Source organism: Calonectris borealis, chromosome 8 (genome assembly GCF_964195595.1).
Source record: "Calonectris borealis chromosome 8, bCalBor7.hap1.2, whole genome shotgun sequence".
In the NCBI taxonomy this organism is placed as follows: domain Eukaryota; kingdom Metazoa; phylum Chordata; class Aves; order Procellariiformes; family Procellariidae; genus Calonectris; species Calonectris borealis.
In genome coordinates, this window is record NC_134319.1 from 7046154 (window position 1) to 7067331 (window position 21178).

At 40.6% G+C, this 21178-nt stretch overlaps 2 protein-coding genes across 2 annotated transcripts in view; one reads left to right on the forward strand and one right to left on the reverse strand.

Annotated features, from left to right (window-relative positions):
* Positions 1–349: 349 nt before the first annotated feature.
* CPT2 (carnitine palmitoyltransferase 2) lies at positions 350–7772 on the reverse strand. Its single transcript, XM_075155733.1, has 5 exons — positions 7424–7772; positions 6426–6506; positions 6206–6312; positions 2635–3939; positions 350–1699 (listed from the first exon to the last, which is right to left on the reverse strand). The coding sequence occupies exons 1-5, from the start codon at positions 7549–7551 to the stop codon at positions 1368–1370; spliced, it is 1953 nt and encodes a 650-aa protein (XP_075011834.1). The 5' UTR covers positions 7552–7772; the 3' UTR covers positions 350–1367.
* A 1571-nt stretch (positions 7773–9343) lies between these two features.
* The window catches only part of SLC1A7 (solute carrier family 1 member 7), a 56745-nt gene continuing 44910 nt past the window's right edge, over positions 9344–21178 (forward strand). The window contains exons 1-2 of the mRNA XM_075155746.1: positions 9344–9484; positions 10547–10626. Coding sequence (XP_075011847.1) covers positions 9344–9484; positions 10547–10626 — 221 coding nt within the window. The remainder of the gene's footprint in view (positions 9485–10546; positions 10627–21178) is intronic.

Consider the following 21178-nt stretch of genomic DNA (forward strand, 5'->3'; position numbering starts at 1 on the left):
AGAGGAGTTCAAGTTATACATACCATAATTAATTTTGTCCACAAAGGGGTATCTCATGCAAAGGGCATCTGTGTTGTAACCCCAGCAACTTTGAGTACCTCTGGCTTCTTGACTGACAAAGGCCCCTTCCCCTTTTGCTACCACCCACTTTGTAGCTGGCAGAGTCCCAGTTGTGAACAGCACACAAGGAACTGTCTGCATCAGTTTCCTCTCGCATTCACAGCATCGCTAAGTTTTATTGATGCCTACGCTCAAGCTCTCCTGCAATCCCTTCAGAGAGTTCTGCTAAGTCAGCCTTTAGAACTTCTGCAACAAGCCCCAGTGCTTTAAAGACGCAGCTCTAGGCACTAAGACTCTGGCATTTGCTACAATAAATGACATCAAAAGTTCTAGCTGATAGAACAAGGAGGAAACAGGAAAACCTTCTGCTGAGGTTACTTTTCCACAGTAAGAGGACGTTTGGAAAGAAAGAACCCCAAAAGATAAAAGTTCAGTGATTTTTCTTTTTTAAGGCCCAAGAGCATAGGTTTATGTAGCGAAACAGATTATTGGACAGACTTCATGTATGGAAGAGAAGAGCCAACACTGCAGAATGCCTTCAGTAGTATTCCTTTCAACCTTTATAAGAAACATGAGCTATTGATAAAGAGACTACCCATACTGTATAATTTTGATACGGCAATAAAAGAACTTTGTCGTTATTAATAGATAGCTTTATTACAATACAGTCTTTTCCAGTCAATTTAACAACACAGTTGGTGATTGCAAGTTACTTAAAGCCTCCCACTTCATTTTTTGTTTCTCAAAAAGCTGTTACAGTGGAAAGGCTTGAAGCAGTTGAGGCACAACCAGTTCCGATATCAATTCAAGTTTAAAGAGAAAAGTAAGCGTGACAAGTTAGTAAGCAAGCTTACTACAAGAGTGCAAATGTAACCACTCTTTCATATTCAAAATTATTGCATATATTTTTTTAAAATCAAACAGTTTAAGAGTGGTATCACAGTGCTGTTGTTTGTCTGAACACTCATGGAACACACATGTTCTGAGTTCATAAACCCAGTAACAATGCTTTTTGTTTTAAATAATGCGTTTTAAGAACATGTGGATCTGTTGGAACAGATGGATCTTACTTAATTTTGACACTGTGAAGGTTTGTATTTCCTGAAACATGCATTCAAGGTCTGTACTTGATTTCTTCAAAATAGATACAAATTTCATAGTGGATCTAACAGTATTCAAGTTCAATGAAGACAAATGAAGCCAATTAAGCTGGGCAGTCTCAGCCACGTTGAACACCAATTAGTATGCCAATTAGATATAGTCTGCATTTTATACTGCAACTGTAAAGTGTTCCAACATTTTTATGTCTAATTACTGATTTTTTTGCCCTTTAAAACATTAAAGATATCTTCTAGTGACTTGTATATACACTGAAGGAATTCTTTACCATTCCTAGTTGGGTAAGAGGAAACATTACAACCTATCCAATCATCATGTACCTGATATCCTACTCCAAAGCCATCAGACACCACTGGGCCAAACCCTCCTAATTGCACAGCTGGGCTAACCAATGTGCTTGTAGAAATGATGTTGTGATTAAGCTGAGCATAGGCTTGGTCTTGATAGAAATCAGGCAGTGCAGTACCTTTGGATAAGGCTAAATAGCGCAAGCCAAAGAGATGTCGGTCAAATCCCTGACCTGTTAAAATAAAATAAGAAGTATTAGAGAGATGACCAATTTTTATGAGAAGTAAACTCACTTATTTTGACATCACATTGTTTTTCAGCCATAAAAGAGGAAGTCTATAGAAGTGGGTTTTATTTTCATATTGGCAGGAATCATTTTTCAGAACTCAGACATTCTGCACTTTTAATGCACATATCCTAAGGAATGAGGGCTTGCTGTTTTACTGCTAGCCTCAACCAGGAATCGTGATAGTAAACAAAAGTCTAATGTTAACAGACAATTTTAATAATACATCGCAATCTTTGATTAACTATTTATCTGAACATATGCAGGTTCTTTAAAACAGAGAAAGGCTTTCCTAAAATTTATGAATCTAAAGAGGAAGAGGATCTTGCATCAACAAAAGGAGGCAAATTTTAGACTCTATGGGGTAATGTTCAAGAGTCAATTTTACTGAAACAATATAAGAAGCTATGCTTCTGGGAAGGACAATTCAAAAGAAAGCATTTGGAAAAATACCAGGAGTAGTACAGCCAAAGAATCAGTTTGATTTGGAAGTTGTTAAAGCCTTTACTCCTGCAGGGATAAGATAGTAACTCCTCAGACACAAAGCCGAAGTTCTTGGTTGCCCTGGAGAGTACAACATGCTCTAAGTATTTACCAAATTTTCAAATAGCCCAACTGCTATAAGGACAAAAACTAAAGTATAAAAAATTCTCAACACGTTCACAGTGAAGTGGGAAGCATAGAGGCATTCTCCTCCATCAAGAAATGAGTCTTCGAGAATGTATTTTAAACTGCAGCCTTCTGCTACTGTTTTGGTCAAGTTTACATTAACATTAGACCGCCATCAAAATTAAATTATTTAGTTGTGAAGTAAACATTTACAGCAACCTTCATAGACATTTTAGTGCAAAAGCAAGAGTGTTTGATATATTCCTACTTACCCATAGCAGCTTCTTTTGTCAAACGGCCATGGTATTTTGAGCACTCCACTATCAACTTCTGAAGCTCTTCTGTGCTATGTTTGGACAGTTCTCTGACAAAAGCTTCTGAACATTTCTTTGTATGGATAGAGGCAGGACGTATAGTTTCTGTACGACCATGTTTGAAAGCTGCAGTACTACAAGACTCATATGTAGCAACAGTCTGATTGTATTGTCGAAGGAAAGCCATCTGGAAGGCAAGCTGAGCCACAGCATCTGGACTTACCTTCTTCTGCTTCAGAAGGTCCTTGCCCCCTTCACGGAACTGAATCATATCAAGAGAGAGTGCTTCTACACTGGCATCAAATTTCTGTTTGGCTTTGGTAATTCCTGCTTTTAAGGCATCATTCAGTTTAAAGTCAAGTTTCTGTACTGCTCTAGAAGAGTCTACTGAAGCAGGCTGGGACTGGGGGCTGATGGCTGGTGCCTTGGTGCTATCTTTAAAAACCTCATTCTGGAACCTAAGTACAGCCACACCATCTCCCCAGGAATGTTCAAAATTAATTCCTGCAGTGCCATCCTTAGTTATGATAAGATTAAAGGATTTGTCATACCAGCGGTTAGCACCATCTCCATGCAACATAGTGTGCGACAAGTGCACAAAGTCTTTAAGGGGAAAATCATCTAAACTTAAACAAAACACTGCAGAGTCTACTTTTTGAAGAGCTTCTTCATTGCCATTATCCAGTAGATTCTTTCTCAGCAATGCCCACGTATCTCGGTTTTCACTGGAGAGGTAGCCAAGAGGGAATGCCGGGGCTGGACTGTTGTCGCTAAGGATGTATTTCAAGTGTGCTTGTATTTCTGAAGGTTTCAACATATTTCCATCTCTATCAATAACATCAAATATATAAAAATTCCCATTTCTCAATACCAGTAAATGTTTTGCCTTTTCATCTGTATAAAGCTCATCTCTGTTGAGTTTAGGCAGCCGCGTAGAATTGAAAAGCCTGAAGTACTGAGACATATCTAGGGGGTATGCATTGACCATGTAGGCACCAAACCAAGAAAGTGAAGAAGGCACAAATCGGATAATTTTTTTAAAGATCTGAGTGTCACTTTTTTCCGGATTGAGGTGAAAAACCTCTGGTTCAAGATAACCAGCCCTGAAGGTCTTCATAAAACGTATAGCAGAAACAGTCATGTTCGTAGCGCGTATGAGCTGGTCGTTATATTCAGATTTTGGATCAGGATTAAAAGACATAAATGCATTAAAATTCAAAACAACAGGTTCACGTGCTTTTAGGTACATGTCAAACCAGGGACCTGAAAATGGAGAGTTGAAAAATAGGTCAGAACATAAAAGCAGCTTACTGAGTCAGACCAGAGGTTCATGTAGTCAATATCCTGCCTCCAACAGTGATCATGAATAAACACCTCTTGAAGCGCATACAAACAAGACAAACATACACAATAATTCCCCCAAGGATTCTCCCAACCTCCAATTATGCAGAAAGGTACTGTTGGCTAATTGTAAAAATCCTGTATTTGGAGCAATCCATATCAAGAGTGTCAATGTCATCAGCAACGAGGGCCAATTTCCATGTTTTCTATATGGCTCAGTGATAAACCATAACTCCCACCACATACAATGAGCTCCCCAGCACTGTATTTTGGTGCACACCTCACATTTGAAGTGGAACATGCCTTTACCTACTCTTAAGCTATTAATTTCTGCAACTCTTTGTCACTGAGGACATGCTTCTCTTTAGAACCACCTTCATTCCTGCTCCAGTGTTTCCCTCATTCGTGGCAGCATTCCTCCATCTATATTTGGTGTCTTACACTTCCACCTCCTTCCTCTTTCTATCCACTAAAATGATCAGCACAGGGCAAAACTCTTGATACCAATGCATTACCATCAGTCTCTGAAGCTGGCAAAAAGACAAGATTAGAGGGCACTGTACGGTTATTCTTCCAGGCCCAGAACTGACTTCGGAAAGCAGAATTACATTTGATACCCACAGGACTTTTTAGATAGTCTGTCAGCATGTCAAGAAGCATGAATGTGACCCAAAGGGTTTGTGTGCTTGCCAAAACCAAGGGAATCAATCACAGCTCTAAAAAGTAGTCACACCTTTAAACCTGCCTATGAGTAAACAAAAATCCAGAGGGCATAGGCAGAGAAGGGATTTTTTTAAGTAGGTTCTATTTCATCATCATTAACAACTTCAAACTCAGCAAGCTCTGATATTGCACACTGACTGGATGCAGACCAAGGAAGCAAGCGCACACCAACTTCATCTCAAGGCAGCTGATGTATTAAAAATTATTATTCCAAGCCTGGATCAGTCCCAAGTAGAACCTTCTAGCTGGGCTGTAAGAAGGGCAACGGGTAACTCAAGTTACCCGTAACCTAAGTTACAATTTTAATTCCAGGTCCTCACAGGTGAGTAACTAGCATTCATCTACAGTTTTAAAACCACACCCATCACCATCACGTAGCCTTTTAACCTTGGACTTGAAAGTCCAAGGTGGAGGCAACTATACATACTTTCAGAAACCAATTTCAAGTGGAACAGGTCTTTTACGAGGCCTAAAAAAGAATAATAACTAAACAAAAAGGAATATAAACACCCCACAGTTCACGGACACAAAGCAGCATGCTGGTTAGTGTTGACAAACACCATAAAGCCATCAGTTAAAACCCCAGATGCTGTTCAAGGTGAATGGCAAGTAAAAGATAACAAACCAAACAGCAGCTTTTGTGAAATAATCTGGTATTCTCTACAGAATTTGTGGTAGCTAACACCCTTATAGGTAGTCTCAACAGATAGGAAGGATAGAAGTGCATTCGCTGGGTAACATGCAAACTTCTACTTCCATAAGTATTTGAATATTTCCACCTCTGTTGCTATCCATCCAATACTTTCATAAGCAGACACTTGTATTTGGAAGTCAGTGGAAGCAATAATAAGGAAGAATAATCAAAAAACTCTTATGCATACTCTCCCTCTCTTAATTTGTTTTTCTTTATTCTCACCTTCGTCTTTCTGTCACTCCTTTTCTTTTGCTCTTTAAAAGAATATGGTTTTGTAGTTTTGGGGAGTTTTAAGTCCAGACCACTGACCACTTCTGCCTCCCAAAGCTCAGTCATATTCTCTGATCCCCCCTTCAGAGTTCAGTTTTCTTGCTAAGTAACTTGGAATTATTTGAAAACGATTGCTTTATTTTTCTTAAGGGAGTTATCAGTTAAGCTCCTCTATTAACCTAAACATAAATAGACAGCAATGAGAAAAGAAAAAAGATAAACCCTGTAAACTTAAATTTAAATACAGTAACTCATGAAAAAAATACCGTTTCTCCAATATCCATCTATCCAGAATTCTGGTATATACAAGTTAGATGATGGACATTCTTCTTTCCACCAGAGACTCAGAATTTGCTCAAACACAGTCACAGGTAGTATTCACAGCATGTTATTCCAAGTTTATGGGGTACAGAACTTAAGCTCCAGCTTATTTTATTTGTAGCATTATGAGTGGTCTGTTATCAAGCATGATGATCTACAGACTCCAGCAGGCCAACATACCTGTGATGTAACTAGTATGCTTGTTCTGATTGTCTTGAGCAACCAGTTGCTCATGCAGCTCTTTTCCAATTCCCTTTTCAAAGTGATGAGCAAGTTCTTCAGTTTTCCTACAGCAATCAATAAGAGTCAAAATGCTGTCACAAGTTGTATTTTTTATATGTAACACTTGGCTTTGAAGCAGCACATGATACTGCAATACGTGTATCTTGTTTGTCCATACCTGAATTGGTCATCATTTAAAAGCGGTTTCTGGGCATTCAGATATCTCCCAATTGTATCTTCTAGTTTGGGAACCGGCAGTCTAAAGGAAGGGGAAGAGAGAGACATGCACTTTATAAACAACGGTACTAATGAAGCCTGAGTTTCTTACACAGTAGTCTCTCTTCGCCTCCCCTCTTCCCTAACCTTCCTTATACCCCGTATTATCCAAATGGCTTGTGGAAGACGAGAAGAAAGGGAATAGATGGACATATGTCAACACAGCATGAAGTTCTTGGGAAACAAGGTAGAAAACCAACTTGACTCGCCTTGTTACAAAGGTATTGCAGTGAAAGGTCTTAATACCTTACAGGGAATACGATGAGAAGCAGCTATGTAGAAGGAAGGTTTAGTTCGGTAGCCACCCCTGCATCGGGACTTCCCCTCACTGCTGGGTGCTGAACATCTACTCTTTCTTGCAAATTTCCTAACCAGTATCTTTTCATCTTCCTGCAGCCTAAACAAGAAAATGCTCTTCTTACTATAAAATAATCCTATTATACTTCAGGTTACTTTGCAACCTGAAGGGATGTTTCAGTAGTAGCTTATAGCCATATTTATGCTTTAAAAAATAAAATCATTCCTCTCCGCTGTGATTTAGGAAGAGCACATACAACAAGAAGCGAGTAGCACACCCCGAGCGCGGCCGTACAGAAACGGGAGGGAGGGCACTTTCTCTCCCCTCTCCTCACAGCGGACACCTCAGGGCCGCCGGCCCCACACGGCCACCTGCCGCCGCCGCCACCGACCTCTGCCCGCCTCCCCCCGGAGCCCGGCTCGCCGGGTGCCCTCGGCGGCCGCCCCGGGGCTGGCAGCGACGCTCGCTCCCCGGAGGACGCTCACTCCAGGCCTTGCCCCGGCCCCCGGCCGGCGGCGCCCCAGGAGGCCGCGGGACGGGCAGTCCCGGAGGGCAGGGGACCCGGCGGGCGCACCAGGGAGCGGCGCAGCGGCCCGCCGTACCTGGGCAGGCTCCTCTGGTAGTGCATGGTGGGCACGATGCTGCGGTGCAGGTACTCGGCAGCGCCCGCGCTGCTGTAGCCCCGCCGCCAGCGCGCCGCCGCCGCCCGCCGCAGCTGCCGCGCCGCCATGATGCCCGCGTCAGAGGCCGTGAGGCGCCACCCGCGCCGCTCTGCTCGCTGCCGCCCCGGAGCCGGAGGGAGCGGCTGCCGCGACCCCAGCCAGCTGCCCGGTCCTGCGGTTGAGCGGCTGCGCCCTTCCGGCGCTGCGGAGCGCCCGCACCCCCGCGGGATGAGCGCACAACGCTCCGCGGCGGGGCGGAGGCGGCACCTCGCGGCGCGTTCACACCGGCGCGTCGGAGGAACTGAGGCTTGTTTCTCAAAAGCCGCGCGGGGAGGAGGCGGGCGGGGGGGATCAGCCAAAGGGCGGCCAGGCCCCGCCGCACGGAGAGGTTCCCCCAGCCCTTTCCTGCCCGGGCGGGCCTCGGGCGGCGCCGGCTCCTCTGCCCTGCACGGCCGTCCAGGGTGAAAAGTCCCAGCTGCAGAGCTGAGGGTTGCAGCTGGCGTGGAGGTCGACGTGATTTCATGAAGCGTTTTTTTATTTATTATTATTTCATTTGGAAAGTATATTCGATGCCTACTATCGAGGTAGCAAAGTTATCTGGTATTAGAAAACGTCTGGAGTGGGCCGGTGCAACATTAGTTCAGTCCTCTTCTACATATGCATTAATAAAATTTTCTGTGATCCTCTCGTTTTGACAGCGCTCTTGTTCAGCATATAGACTCCACATATTTGTTCTCTTTTTTTTTGCGTGTGTGTGTATGTGTCCCCATATGTCTTGCTAACCATACAGCATTCAGGTCTTGCCTCCCAAGAGAACAGTTCAATCTCTCATGAGCTTTTTTACTCATATATGAGCACGTAACAACAAATACTGTATCAGAGTATAAAATATAATGGTGTAACACAAAATTTTGTTGTACTGATTGGAATATTTTCCGTAAAAACACTGAATAATCTTAGAATAACCCAGGAACTACAGAAATGTTTCGGTAAGAAAGTGTGGCATAGTGAACAGTTATGGTGGTGTATTTTTATCAAATACTCACTAGCATAAAAATCAGCGTTGGGATTGAATGCAAACACGGCAAAAGAAAGGAAAGCAATCCCTGTGGCTTAGTCTGATAATCCTCTGAAAGTAAATTGGCCCTACTCTAATCAACATAGTGGTTGGAGAAAAAGTGAAATCATTTCACTTCCAAGATAGTAAACACCAAATGCCAGAAGGTGTCCTTGCGTGTTTCAGTATACAGCTATCTTCTCTTCGATGCGTGTCTCTTATGCTACTCATTCAGCCTTTTTTTGCCATGAAAACAAAAATCCCAAGCCTGCTTTAATTAATGAAGTTCAGGTTCACCTAGCTTGCCCTGTTGTGATAGTCCAGTTCAAAATGTTACCTGCTCTGCCCTTTAGAAAAACTGCAGTAACATTACTTTTACCCATTTAAATGGATGACTCGCACTGTTCCCTTTCTAGATTTGGATGTCCAGACCCCAAACTGGGGAGACCGAGGAATGCACTCAAACACCGCCTTTCTCCCAGGAGTGTCACTTTTTTTTGAACCAGTCTTGTTTTAGAAATACTACTGCATTCTGTTCTAATTTTCCAGAGCCCCCTAATCTTCTTCCAGGCTCTTAATGATGTAGTTGATAATAGGATTGTTGGTATTAATTTGGAACAATAATGCCAGCTGTTTGCTTGGTGGCTATTGGCAGAGGGGTGACCTTGCAGGTCAGCTAAGCAGAACTGGAAGTGCTTTGATCTGATCTATACAGAGCTAGATCTGCCCACCCGCACAAGAGGAGCGAGTGAATTCTCTCTCCATGGGATGCTGATTCTTCTCCAAAGAGCACAGAGGACAGCATGGCAGTGGCTTTTGATGCAATCCTCGCTCGGATCAAGGATGTTTGTAAAAGAAATGGTTTGCTCATTCTCTCGGTCTTGTCGGTCACCATTGGCTGTCTTCTCGGATTCTTCCTGAGGACAAGACGGCTCTCCCAGCAGGTATGTGTGGCACGGCAGGGTATCGCTACAGAGAAAATATCGCACTTATGTAACAAAAGACATAGCAACTTGTGGAACTTCAGGATGGACTTTTGAAGATAAAAAGCACGTGTGTGTGTGTTAAATTTGTTTAATTTCATTTGTTTGTTAAACTACACTGTTTTTTGGGTCTTTTCACACATTCTGAAACAATACGTTAGCAATATGTTGTCTTTAAGACACCTAATAAGTCTAGCATAAGCACATTATAATGTTGCAAGTATCGATAATAATAGTGGGTGTTTAAGCTAGATGAAATGTAGCATCTAATATAGACCTGTTAAAAACTGGTAGTGCAAGATACTAATTGGATTTTATATTACTTTGGAACATGTATGTCTAAAGAAAACACTGGGAATATTTTTCATCATCAGATGTACAGAGGTAGAGATGTTTATACTACACCAATGCTATTTTTTATTAATAAATTTGAGGTTTCCCATCATTAGCAGACCATGTTATAAAGTCACTTGGGGATTTCTCCTTCAGCTTACTTCAACTAAGCTCTTTGCAGGTACTCATTTTTTTCTGCTTTATTAGACAGAATAGAGAGGGCAACATGCATCACTGAATGCATTGTTTGAGCACAAAATATGAATCTCAATTAAAAAATATGGCACTTAGTAAATGCGACTAAACTAAAACAATTCTATGTTCTGCTACTGCTAACCGCTGAGTGAACATCTTTTGTGTCCAAGAAGTAGCTTCATACACATCTAGCAAAACACACAAAATGCAGAATGACGAGATTATTCAGGGCAACTCATATGCCAAGAGATGGCATATTTAATTTTTGTCTTCCTTTGTAAAGGAACGAACAATGTAGTGTGTTTTTGTTGAATTACAACACAATATGTAATCTACTTAATTTTAAAATGATCTTTTAAAGCCTACTATCTTTGCCACTTTGTGTACCAAAGCTCCAGATTTTACCAATGTTGTCTGATCCACAGCTCTAGCAGGACTCATGAAGACAGATAGTCTTTATCTCAAAACAATAAGCATCTCTCCATGTATTTCTAGGAAATTAGTTATTTCCAGTTTCCTGGTGAGTTACTGATGAGGATGCTGAAAATGTTGATTCTCCCACTGGTTGTCTCAAGGTAAGTGAGGACAATGATTGTTCCAATAACTTTTGAAGTTTCCTATATGAGACATGTCATCACCACTATTTTAGTTTTAACTGAATTAATGTCAAAGTGCCAGAAGCATGACTGACTGCTGTACATTCCTATCTATAGTGGAGCTATGAACATGTTTTTTAATGGATAGGATCATTTCCACAATACCTCATATAGGTATTATTTGCTTAAAAACTAATGGGTTTTTTTTAATTGATGTTTTCTTCTTTCTTTGTAATGGGAGGACTTTTTCCTTCAAGCTAACTAGAATTTAAATATATGGAATAAATAACCCACCTTATCAAAAAGCTTACCTTAAATCTAAACAACTGAAACAATACACTATACAAATAAGATGAAAAAGCACAATTAATTTATAGTCTTCTGCAGTATTTTGAGAGATGTGCTGTAGTATGATGAATATTGAAAAAAAAAGTGTCTCCAGTGAACTAATAATATATATGGAATATAATATTCCAGCGTCAGCTGGAAGTGAAAGTGATTTCTTAGTACATTAAAGGCAGAACCTTTAATGGTGCCACTTTATTAGTAGCAGTAGCAGTATTCATGATCTAGATCCAGGTACTGATGGACAGTGCATGGTAGCTGCCTTTGCAGTGGGCAGGCATAACTTAGGATAGCTTTTTCTCTCCTCTAAATTTGTCTTGTCTTCCAACTGACTACAATCACAAATACCAGTTGGATGGCCAAAAGCTCTCAGCCCAATGCTGACAGAAGAGGTAAGCAGAGATGGGGAGTAACAAAGCTAACCTTACCTAACCGGATCTGAGAAAAAAATCTTGCACTCTTTGGTGCCTTTCCTTGAAGCCTCAGCTTCTAGAACCAAATACATATGCCAAAAACTCATCTTCCATTTTCAGAAAAAGATAAGTTTCTAGGCTTCAGATCACTGAGAGTTGCTGAAAATAAACACAGCCCAGCACTAATTTTATTTTTAAGTTTTAAAAGATGTAAGTTTTTTAAGTTTTTAAAAGTTTTTAAAAGATGTAAGTTTTTTAAGTTTTTAAAGATGTATCTTTACATCTACCTTCTCATGGTTTTTCACAGAATGAAGCTGAGTCATGGTGCTTCGTGCCTGAAACTGGCCGTATGACCATAGACTCATACCTGGTTCTGTGCCATGTAGCTAGAGAACACCAAGACAAAACATGTTAAGAGATTTTTTTCAGAGGTGGAAGGAGAGTTTTCCAAGGAAAACAAGAATCTCACATGAGGAAGTGACATAGTAAGGAGGACAGAAAAGGGTTGGAGCAGAATCACATGCCCTTCCCTAAAATGTATAGTTCTTTAGATCCTCTTGTGTTTTTTAGAGATGTCAGGAGAAGCAGCAGTACAGTAGGGAAGAGCTGCTCTGATACAGTCTGTGATAGCTCGAGGTTACCTACAGATGTGTCAGGAGCGAATCTCTGAGCTGCGCTGTTAGAACTGATGGAGTCTATCATCTGAGGAAGAAAGAGAAGAAACTTTACAGATCTTCAAAGGGATTAAGTCTCCTTGCAAGACAGTATTAGTTTATCTCCCTGTATAACAAACTAACCATTACTTGTTATTCCATACTGAAATTTCAGGTTTCTGCAAGCAAAAAATACTGCAGATGTAATTACATTCTTGTACAGTCCTTTTTTTTTTACAAGCACAGTATTTCCCACACATATATTTCACAAAATCAGTAAACCAATGCTCTGTATTTTTACCAATCTGCATGCACATTTAAACTAAATTTCTTTGTGGATTTGGAATATTCTCAGCCTGTCCTGCAGGAGCAATGACATTTAAATTACCTTTTAAATTACTCTGTATTATTGTTTACAAAAGCCAGGGGTACAGCACCATAAAAAAAGCTCGAAATCTTACTCTCCTAGTTGAAATGAATGCAAGTTTTTCCTTGAACTAACAAGTAAAAAAATTACTTGTGAAGAAAAGGAAAGGTGAGAAAGGAGGGTTAAAAGAAGCATTCAGTGCAAAATACCCTGTCCCCAAATCCTGAGTTTATCTTGAAGGGTTGTAGCAGAAGTAAAAGGCGGCAGGTGTGTGGCTCAGAAGATTGATAATAGACTAGAAAATCTTGCACTTATAGGTCACTAGCACAAATCCAACCTTAAACAGAAGTGGCTGAAGATTTGTACTATCCCTCTTTTGACCCGATAGAGAGTTAAAACAGGAACTTTGCAGATTGTATCCAGTAGAAGGAGAAACTGATTATATAGTCAGGTATTTCTGAATGGTGTTTATTAGAAAAGTTCCTTGAATGCAGAAGAAATCAGTCAAACAACAGGAGACTGTTTCTTCAATGTACTGTTCCTTGTTTTACCCAACTCTGTCCCAGCACCTGGAAGTGCTGTATCCCAGAGCTCCTGTACCTGTTTCTGGTATCTCCTATCACCTGTGATCTTACTTTTTGTTTTCCCAGAGACAAAAAAATGTTGAAAAAGCAACCACCACTAAAACTAGCCTTCCAGTTTGAGCCGTTCACGAACTTTTGTTTTTGTTGTGACGTGGACCTTCATTAAGGATGTGGGTTGATAATATTTCAGTTATCTGGTTACATAAACAAGCTTCATAGTATCATACAATGACTCTAAAAGAAGTATATATTGATTTCCCCCATCCTCTGCCTGAGGTTTAGCCCTGTTCATACCTATTAGTATCCACTAAGTGTCTCATGTATAGAGTTTGGTCTTCTCAGTGATGAGAACAGGTACCCACATAACAAAGGATGCTGCTTCTATTAGCAACATAGAGAAAGAAATGATAACAAATAGTTATCATTTAGGGGAGTGTTACAAGATCAGATTTAGACCCTGCAGTTACCAGATGTATAGTACTTATTATATGTATAAACATAGGATACTACTTTTAAACCTGGGAATGGGATTATTAAGAGAGCTCAGAGAGAATAGGAGCCAAATCTGAATTCATAGTTACACACTTACACTCTGCCTGAGCTTTTACCGCTTGGTAAAGGACAAGGGGATCTCAACAAGCCTGAAAGATCGACGGCAGGAGATCTGAAGTTCCCTGATTCTCTTTGGGACAGAGGCCTTGATCCTCATATGACAACTGCAATGCAAATAATGTATTTTCTCCGTTATATGCCAAAGGTTTCAGCACATATCTCAGATTTTCAAACAGGCACACATACGTGGCAGTGACAGACGTGAATCTTAGTGCATCCTACGCTGAGTCCTCGAATATGTTTAAAAAAACCTGAGTCCAGATCTTCAGACAGACATCTGCTGATCAGCTGGCCCAAGGTGCTCAAGTTTGTTAAACCATCTTTCCTTCCATCTAATGCATTTCCCGGCGTGTGGAGGCTCAGTCTGTATTACCCCCTCTAGCCAGGAGATGGCTCTGTCTAGAAGACTGAGGAACCACGAGTTGTTAGGGGTGTTCAGTCGCTCCAGTGCAGGGAGGACCTCTGCGTCTGGGAGGCCGTTCACCCGAGGCGTTTTCTAACAGTGCTACCTACCCAGAAAATTTTAAAATATCTACTCTTTTTCAGTATGGTTAATTATAAACTCTTCCCGCCCCCCCCCCCAAGTCAATGGGCAGAGATACCTGTGCATCACTTTAGTTTCTCAACTTCTTAAATGCTTGAAATAATCAAATCTGATGTCAATGTCTTTGTGCTGTGCACAAAGCAAAAAGCTGGGAGAGGAACAAACACTCAACTTTCCCATTAATATCTTCTCACATTTGCTAAAGATAATACAAACCCTCTGACCAAATCCTGCCTGTGCCAGGAGTGCCAGGCATGGCGCTGCTGGAGCGCAGGCCAGCCATGCTGGCGGGTACTGTGCCATAACTCAAGCGCTGTCACCTCCCTTTGGAGTGTCTTTGTCCTTGTGCCCATTCCCTACCCCATCGTCTTCATCTCAGGTTACCAGTTTTGTACTGATGGACTTCCAGTGGGACAGAAACGTGATTTTCAGTAAGCGTGATTGCATTGACTGAAGTTTTTTGGGGCGGCCGTTACTGAAACCTGATCTGTTACAACTTTGTATCTTCTTGTGACTGACGTTTTGACAAAGCTGCAAACTCTGACTGAAAAATTTAACCACTGCTGAGGGATTTATAATGCTGCTTTTTGACATGGATTCCTTCCAGTAGGCAGAGAGCTGACACTGTGGCATTTACCCCAGAAAGGAAATTCAACTCTCTGTTCAAAACGCAGAGGTGCCAGTGAGCCCGCAGGGGAGAGGAGGCCTGGCTCCCAGCGCGCTGCAGAGCTCTGGGCAGGCACGTGCCACGCGCACCTGCGTCTTCAAAGACTAATTGCAGAATGCGTGTGCTGCAGATCTGCAAGGCAGGCCGGAGAAGGGGCAGGGCTTGCAGCCCCTGGTTCTTATTTCAAGATAATACTAGAAGCGCACAGATTCTTTCTTTCCTGTATTCAGCCAGATAGTTTCACTGACCTTACAGGAACCTAATTCTCTTTTTCGGAACCTTCCATCCCCTCTGCGTTATTTGAGATAAAAATGAATTAAAATGTTATTAGTAAGGGCTCTCACATGCACAGAGTTTGACTGCATAAGCCTTGCTTCTCCAGAGAAGCAGGCTAAAGCCAGAGTTCCACAGGTTTACACCAGCTGAACTTATTGAGTTCTCTTTGCCTTATATGTCTACCTATATATGTAATAGAATATTGCATCCTTTATTTCAACACCCTCCTTGTTTATATGATTAAGCTTTTATCTGGTAATAGATATAGGGCCCAGTTTTCTAAGACTGTGATTAGCAGTAAGCACTGAGACTACTTGTGGGAAAGAGTTGTCAGGGCAGAATTGAATTGTTCAGCTGTCTAACGGGCTTGTAACCCCAGTGAATATTCCTTTTAGAAAAAGCTGTTTGTTTTGTTTAAGCTTAGGATAATTATTACATTTTTTAATGTATTTACCACTAACTGTTTTCTAGACAATTAAGAAAAAATGTTTAGCAGACATTTGATCCTTTTCCACATGCAGAATCTGTTAAAGAAAGATTGTTCCCTTTATAGTCAAATCTGAATAACTGATTTGACCTGTATTTTTTAAAATTATAAAGTTCGTTCCGCTAAGTATGTTGTGCCTGATACAAGCAAGTGTATGCTAATAAAATTTTATATTTATTTGAAGGCTGATTTGGAGGTAGTAGTAAATATTTGTTACTATTGGGGTTTTGCTACTAAATATAGAACTGTCCGTCTTTAAGGGGATTCCTGTCCATAATGCCATCAGTTCTGGTAATTCCTTATCCTTCTGCTCAGATTCCTGAGTGGGTCATTCTTATTCATGCTGTTAAAGCCTAGTATTTAATTAGAACCTACTTCATTATAGGTACCATATAGTACCTATATCTTTTTTTTTCACAGTTCTGTTTCGGGGAATGCACTGGCATTTTAACATCCCACTAATGAAAAATATTGCCCATTTAATGGAATTCTGTCATTGTTCAGCTGTACTGTGCCATACCAAATTTTGCCTCTCAGGACTCATTAGTTACATCTGAGGAGTTGCGCCCAAGCTTGTATGTGAAGGACTAATGTGGCTTCCAGACCAGCCTTGGCAGTTCAGAGCGAAGGCAGAGCGAGTTCGTGTCTGTCTGCAGTTGTCTGTGCAGACATACCCTAAGTAACTTCAAGCAACAGTATATTCTTTGGGAGTTTAGGTTTTGGTTAAAAACATGCTGTGAGACAGACCATTAGCTTGGGTAAATTGTGTCGTGCACTGTTTTGCTTGCTGTCAGCTGTAGATGAAACTGGTAATAGACCACAGACTGGAGATTATTTGTCTGTTTTACTACTCAAGCTTACAATTTGTTAGGGTTGAAACACAAACATTCAGAGGCCAGTACTGAAATTTGCAATCTAAACCTTCTACCATGATTATAAATCAGTGTTTGATATCGTCAATATAATGTCTATTCAGAAGGAAAATGTAGTTCTCTAAAAGGCTATGAAATCTATTTTTTTTCTTATTTATCACTAAATTTAAACCAAGAGGACATCCAAAATTAATTCACTCAATAATACTGGTTTACGTGAATGACAATGTGTGCAGTACTATTTCTTCTAATCCATTCCTGGTACTGAGAGATACTTTCTATGCTGTCTTGACAAATTCACGTAATTTAACTGAAGACTGAATGGGAAAGGATAGATAACATAAGCTTCTGGTCAGTTTTGGCTTGGTCTTTTCTGCTATTCCCTCTGGTCATTTTTTCCTAAATACCAGTTGCTCTGTTCTTATGCTTGTGCAGCTGCCAAACTGGGGCATAATCAAGTGCAATCAAATTTATGTACTGTATTATCTCGTGAGGTGTTGAGGAGCAGCTGCAAAATGCTGCCTATGGCTCTCTGAGAAGCCTGCTCAGAGCAATGTTTTATAATGTGCCAAAGCAGCTGTATTTTCCCATTGAATTAAATTGCTCTTAGAAACACAGGGCTTTTTCTTCGCATTATTAGACTCTGGACTTTTCCCTCAATTTCACCTGTGTTACTTTTCCAATAGAAAAATATTGCACTGGGGAACACGTCTTGCCCAACAGAGGAGGGTAAACCTTCTGCTGGGTTAGTATGGGAAAATCTGTGGGGTACCGGAATTATAATGTAAAGCGTGTATAATGTCCCATTCTGAACTACCTGTCATGTGTATCACTGTAATGTAAATAATAATAAAAATATATTTCACCCCAGTGAGAACAAGCTGTTAGCCCTTTCCTAGGATATGCGATCTACAGTCTTTATTGTGGAGAAAGTCAGTCTAGAGATGTGAGTTTTAAGGAGACGACTAGAGGGGATAAATATATTTACTTTCAGAGTGAAAAGCAAAACTGTACTTGGATGAAACTGAAAGGGAAGGATTACCCAAGAGTAAGAAGAACTGGTCCAGAGAGCAATCTCACTCGACCATTATACTACTTTAAATTATCCATATCGCTATTATATTGCAGAACTGATGTCAGATTACCCCAAAAGGTCTCCAAAGGATGCTTTGAGATTGCCTGAGCTTGTAGAGGAAAATTCCATTCTACCTTCTTAGTAAACTTTATTAAGAATCCCTCCTCCGTGCCTCAGATATCTTCAGAAGTTTCACTACATTATAATCTGTAACATTAGCAATGTTCTTAGCTGTGTTTAGGAAGACAGAGTTTAATGGACAGATCTCATACTGTCTTCTAGTGTTTTCTTTTGCTTGTGCAACCTAGAGGTCCAAACTGTTTCAGTGAAAAAGGATATGTTGCACAGTTACGCATGTCATAACGACAAAATTGGACCAACTCAGTACGAATTATTTAGGCAGCGTCAGTAGGGATCTAGTGACGTGCAATAGGCATCTATGGTCACAAAGTGAATGGGTGTGGAAAGCACTGAAGTGATTACAAATGGGGTAGGAGCAGTTTGTGACCTGACAGAATTTTTCTGTAGTCATCTAAGAGCTCTAAAGTGTCTTGCAAAAGAAACAGCAATGAAGTGAAGCTTGAGGGGCTGTTTCCTTAGATGGAAATATGTATGAACTATAAACAGTTGAATAAATCCGACATTTGTTTATAATACAAATTTGTGTTTCAAATCCTTTTGCCATTTTCTTAATCTAAAAACACTTGAAAGAACTGACAGAACAGAAAATCAAGTATTATTAAGATTCTTGGCTCTTTCCACAGATGTGAAGCTGCACATCCATACTTAATAGATAATTTGTTTTCGTTTGCATCCTGACTTTTGAATATAGGAAATACCTTTTTTTTTATCAGAACAGCTACAGTCAACAAGCCAGCCTGAATTCTGCGTGAGCTATACTACAATGTCTCAGATCTCCTTTACCAGTCAGTGATCAAAGGTTGCTGTTTACCCCTTCCAGCATTCCCAGATGTATCGCAGTAGCCTTGCATATTGGGCTATTTGGGAGGAAGCAGTGACGGTACAGCCACTGGACATTGATCTTCACTGTGTGCTGTACAAAGTCCTGCCTTGTTTACATTAGTCCATAAAAAGAGATTTCCTATTGTACACTAAGAAAATACAATGCATGATGTGAATTCCTGGCAGGTTTTTTGCTATATATGTCAGTTTATCATTAACAGTTACAAGTGTTAGATAATAAGGAAAAGGAGATCTCAACATTTTGGTCAAAAAATAAAACTCCTTCTATTTTATAAAGCATTATTTAAAAAGCAGAATCTCAAAAAAGCTGCATGTTATGATGTACTAGAAATGTACATTTGATTTCTTTTGTAGATTTCAGTTTCCTTTCCAGCAGGCTATCTGTAAAATTAAACACAATCACTGCAAATAGTGTATTGCAGACAGCGAGATCTTCTAAGGTATTGTTCATTTGCTGTTGTTTGAAGGTCAAGAGCCAGACTTTCCATCATGCCTGACACCTTTGAGCTCCCACTGTGTTTAGTAAAATAGCTATATACTGAGGCTCTCTGAAAAGTTAATTCACATTTCAAGTGCTATTTATGGCTGATAATCTAACGATACAGAAACTGCTGCAACGGTCCTATTTGTAAAACATTTCCACTTTTTATATTTGTTGGTTTTGAGCATAGACACGGTTTTCATTTATATCAAGATATCTAAACTTTAAAAATGCTGTTTCCTATTACTTGGTTTTCAAAGGAGACGAACCTTAGTAGCCCCCTGGACCTTCAGGAGGATTCTAGACTTCTCATCTCCTTGAAAATCATGCTGTAATACTATGCAACTTTTAATAACACATGACATTGGGGATCATTCCACTGACTACAAGTGATCATGATAGTTCCTTAGTTGTGTTCAGATCAGCAGAAGCCTGTTAGTATACCGGTAGTCTGCAAAACTATTGAGTCTGAGTAAAATTCACAGAGAGAATGTCTTTTTGTTGCCTGTCTGGACTGTACACAAACATACACAGAAAGAGTGTTCATCTGTACCAATGGGCTGTCCTTCTACGAGTGCACAACATGTACCTGATCCAGCTTAGTTCGGGGTGTGAACATGGATTATTGCAGGATTTTATCTTCCTGTGTACTTAGACCAATGGTGTTATGCCACATGAGAGGTCCTGGCATCACTCAGAAGTGCGTGGATGGGACTGGAGGTGTAGGGTGGCACCACCTTCCAACCAAGATGCCACTTGATTGTCTGTAATACGTATACAGGTACAGACCAACAGATGTGCTAACTAGCTGTTTGCGTGTGTCTGGGCAGGAGGCATTTTTTCCTGTGCAGTGTGATACAACATCTGGAGATGAAAAAACTAAATTATAACATATCACTGTAAGTAAGGGCAGACCATGTAGGGTGAAGCAGAAGCAGAGACAGAGACGGGCTACGGTCCTCCCACCAGTACCACTGTCACTCCAGCATGTGATGAGAGCAGCAGGCTTCTCTATTGCAGCCATGGCAGTGTGTTGCTCTGTAGGTATTCTGTCATGTTAGAAGAAAGCAAAAGAATATCCTGGAAAGAAAAGTCATTCTGATCCCTCTTTCTCACTGTTGAAATAATTGTGACTACACTAGAGACTAAGAGCAAAATCCAGCATCAAACTACAGGAAGAGCCAGAGAAGTTTCATATCTCTTTCCCTCATTACTGTAAAGAGTCTTATTTTCTTCGTTGCAAACTGTTCCTCCATAAATGGTACCTCCATGGAAGTGAAGCAGCCTGTCATGAAAGCACAGATAACTGGCACAGAGGAAAAGTCTGATGGTCCACTGCAATACAGAGATCACTTCAGGCATATCTTTCTTCACTGCAAATTGTTTGTCTTTAAATAAAGTGCCTTAATTTCTCTGTTTCCTTGTCTATAAAATGGAGATACTGCCTTCCTGTATGATAGTAGGTTATATTAGTAAAGCATTTTAAGGTGATTAAATGGCTTGTGCTATGGAAATGCAGATTATTACCATGTTGAAACTTGAAGGTACTGACCTTGACAAAAAGGTAAGCGACAGCCTGCCTGCATGATCAAGCAGTATTAGTGAAGCCAGCACTTCACTTTCATGATGCTGAACTGTAATATAATCATCTCTAATGTAGCTGTTAGAGGAGCTTCCCAGCCTCACTGGGAGAACTTGCTTAGGAAGGTCTTTTCTATGGCATGCAATTACAAAATGAGAATGCAAGGGAGGGTACGCGATGAATGAAAACAAACATGATTCTAGGAACAACTGTTGGTGGTTAATACTCGACCATTACTTCTTGACAGGATTAATGTCTTTCTAATCACACTAATCCCTTCTGATAACTTTATCCATAATCCATCTATTTCAAAGCAACATCCAGATGGCTTCTGGTGGAGAGGAAGACAAAATAAACATGCAGAATGGGGTCTCAAGAGCAGGTTTTTGTATTTTCCCTTTCTGGGGATACAGGTTTTGATCTTGAGACAGGTCCAAAAATGTGCTTTTTATCAGACAGCAACAGAAAAAACTACAGAATTGCAGAGAAGATGATAGAAAATTCTATTTTTATCTGTAAATTAAATACTTCATAAGTACTCTGATGCTTCTCAGTGACAACCAGAACAAGCCTAGAGGTGCTCATAAGG

Coding starts and splice junctions, on each gene's coding strand:
- CPT2 (XM_075155733.1), bottom strand. CDS start 7,551: ATGGCGGCGCGGCAGCTGCGGCGGGCGGCGGCGGCGCGCTGGCGGCGG. Junction 6,313..6,425: donor TTAAATGATGACCAATTCAG/GTATGGACAAAC, acceptor TGATTGCTGTAG/GAAAACTGAAGAACTTGCTC. Junction 3,940..6,205: donor GCATACTAGTTACATCACAG/GTATGTTGGCCT, acceptor CTCCATTTTCAG/GTCCCTGGTTTGACATGTAC.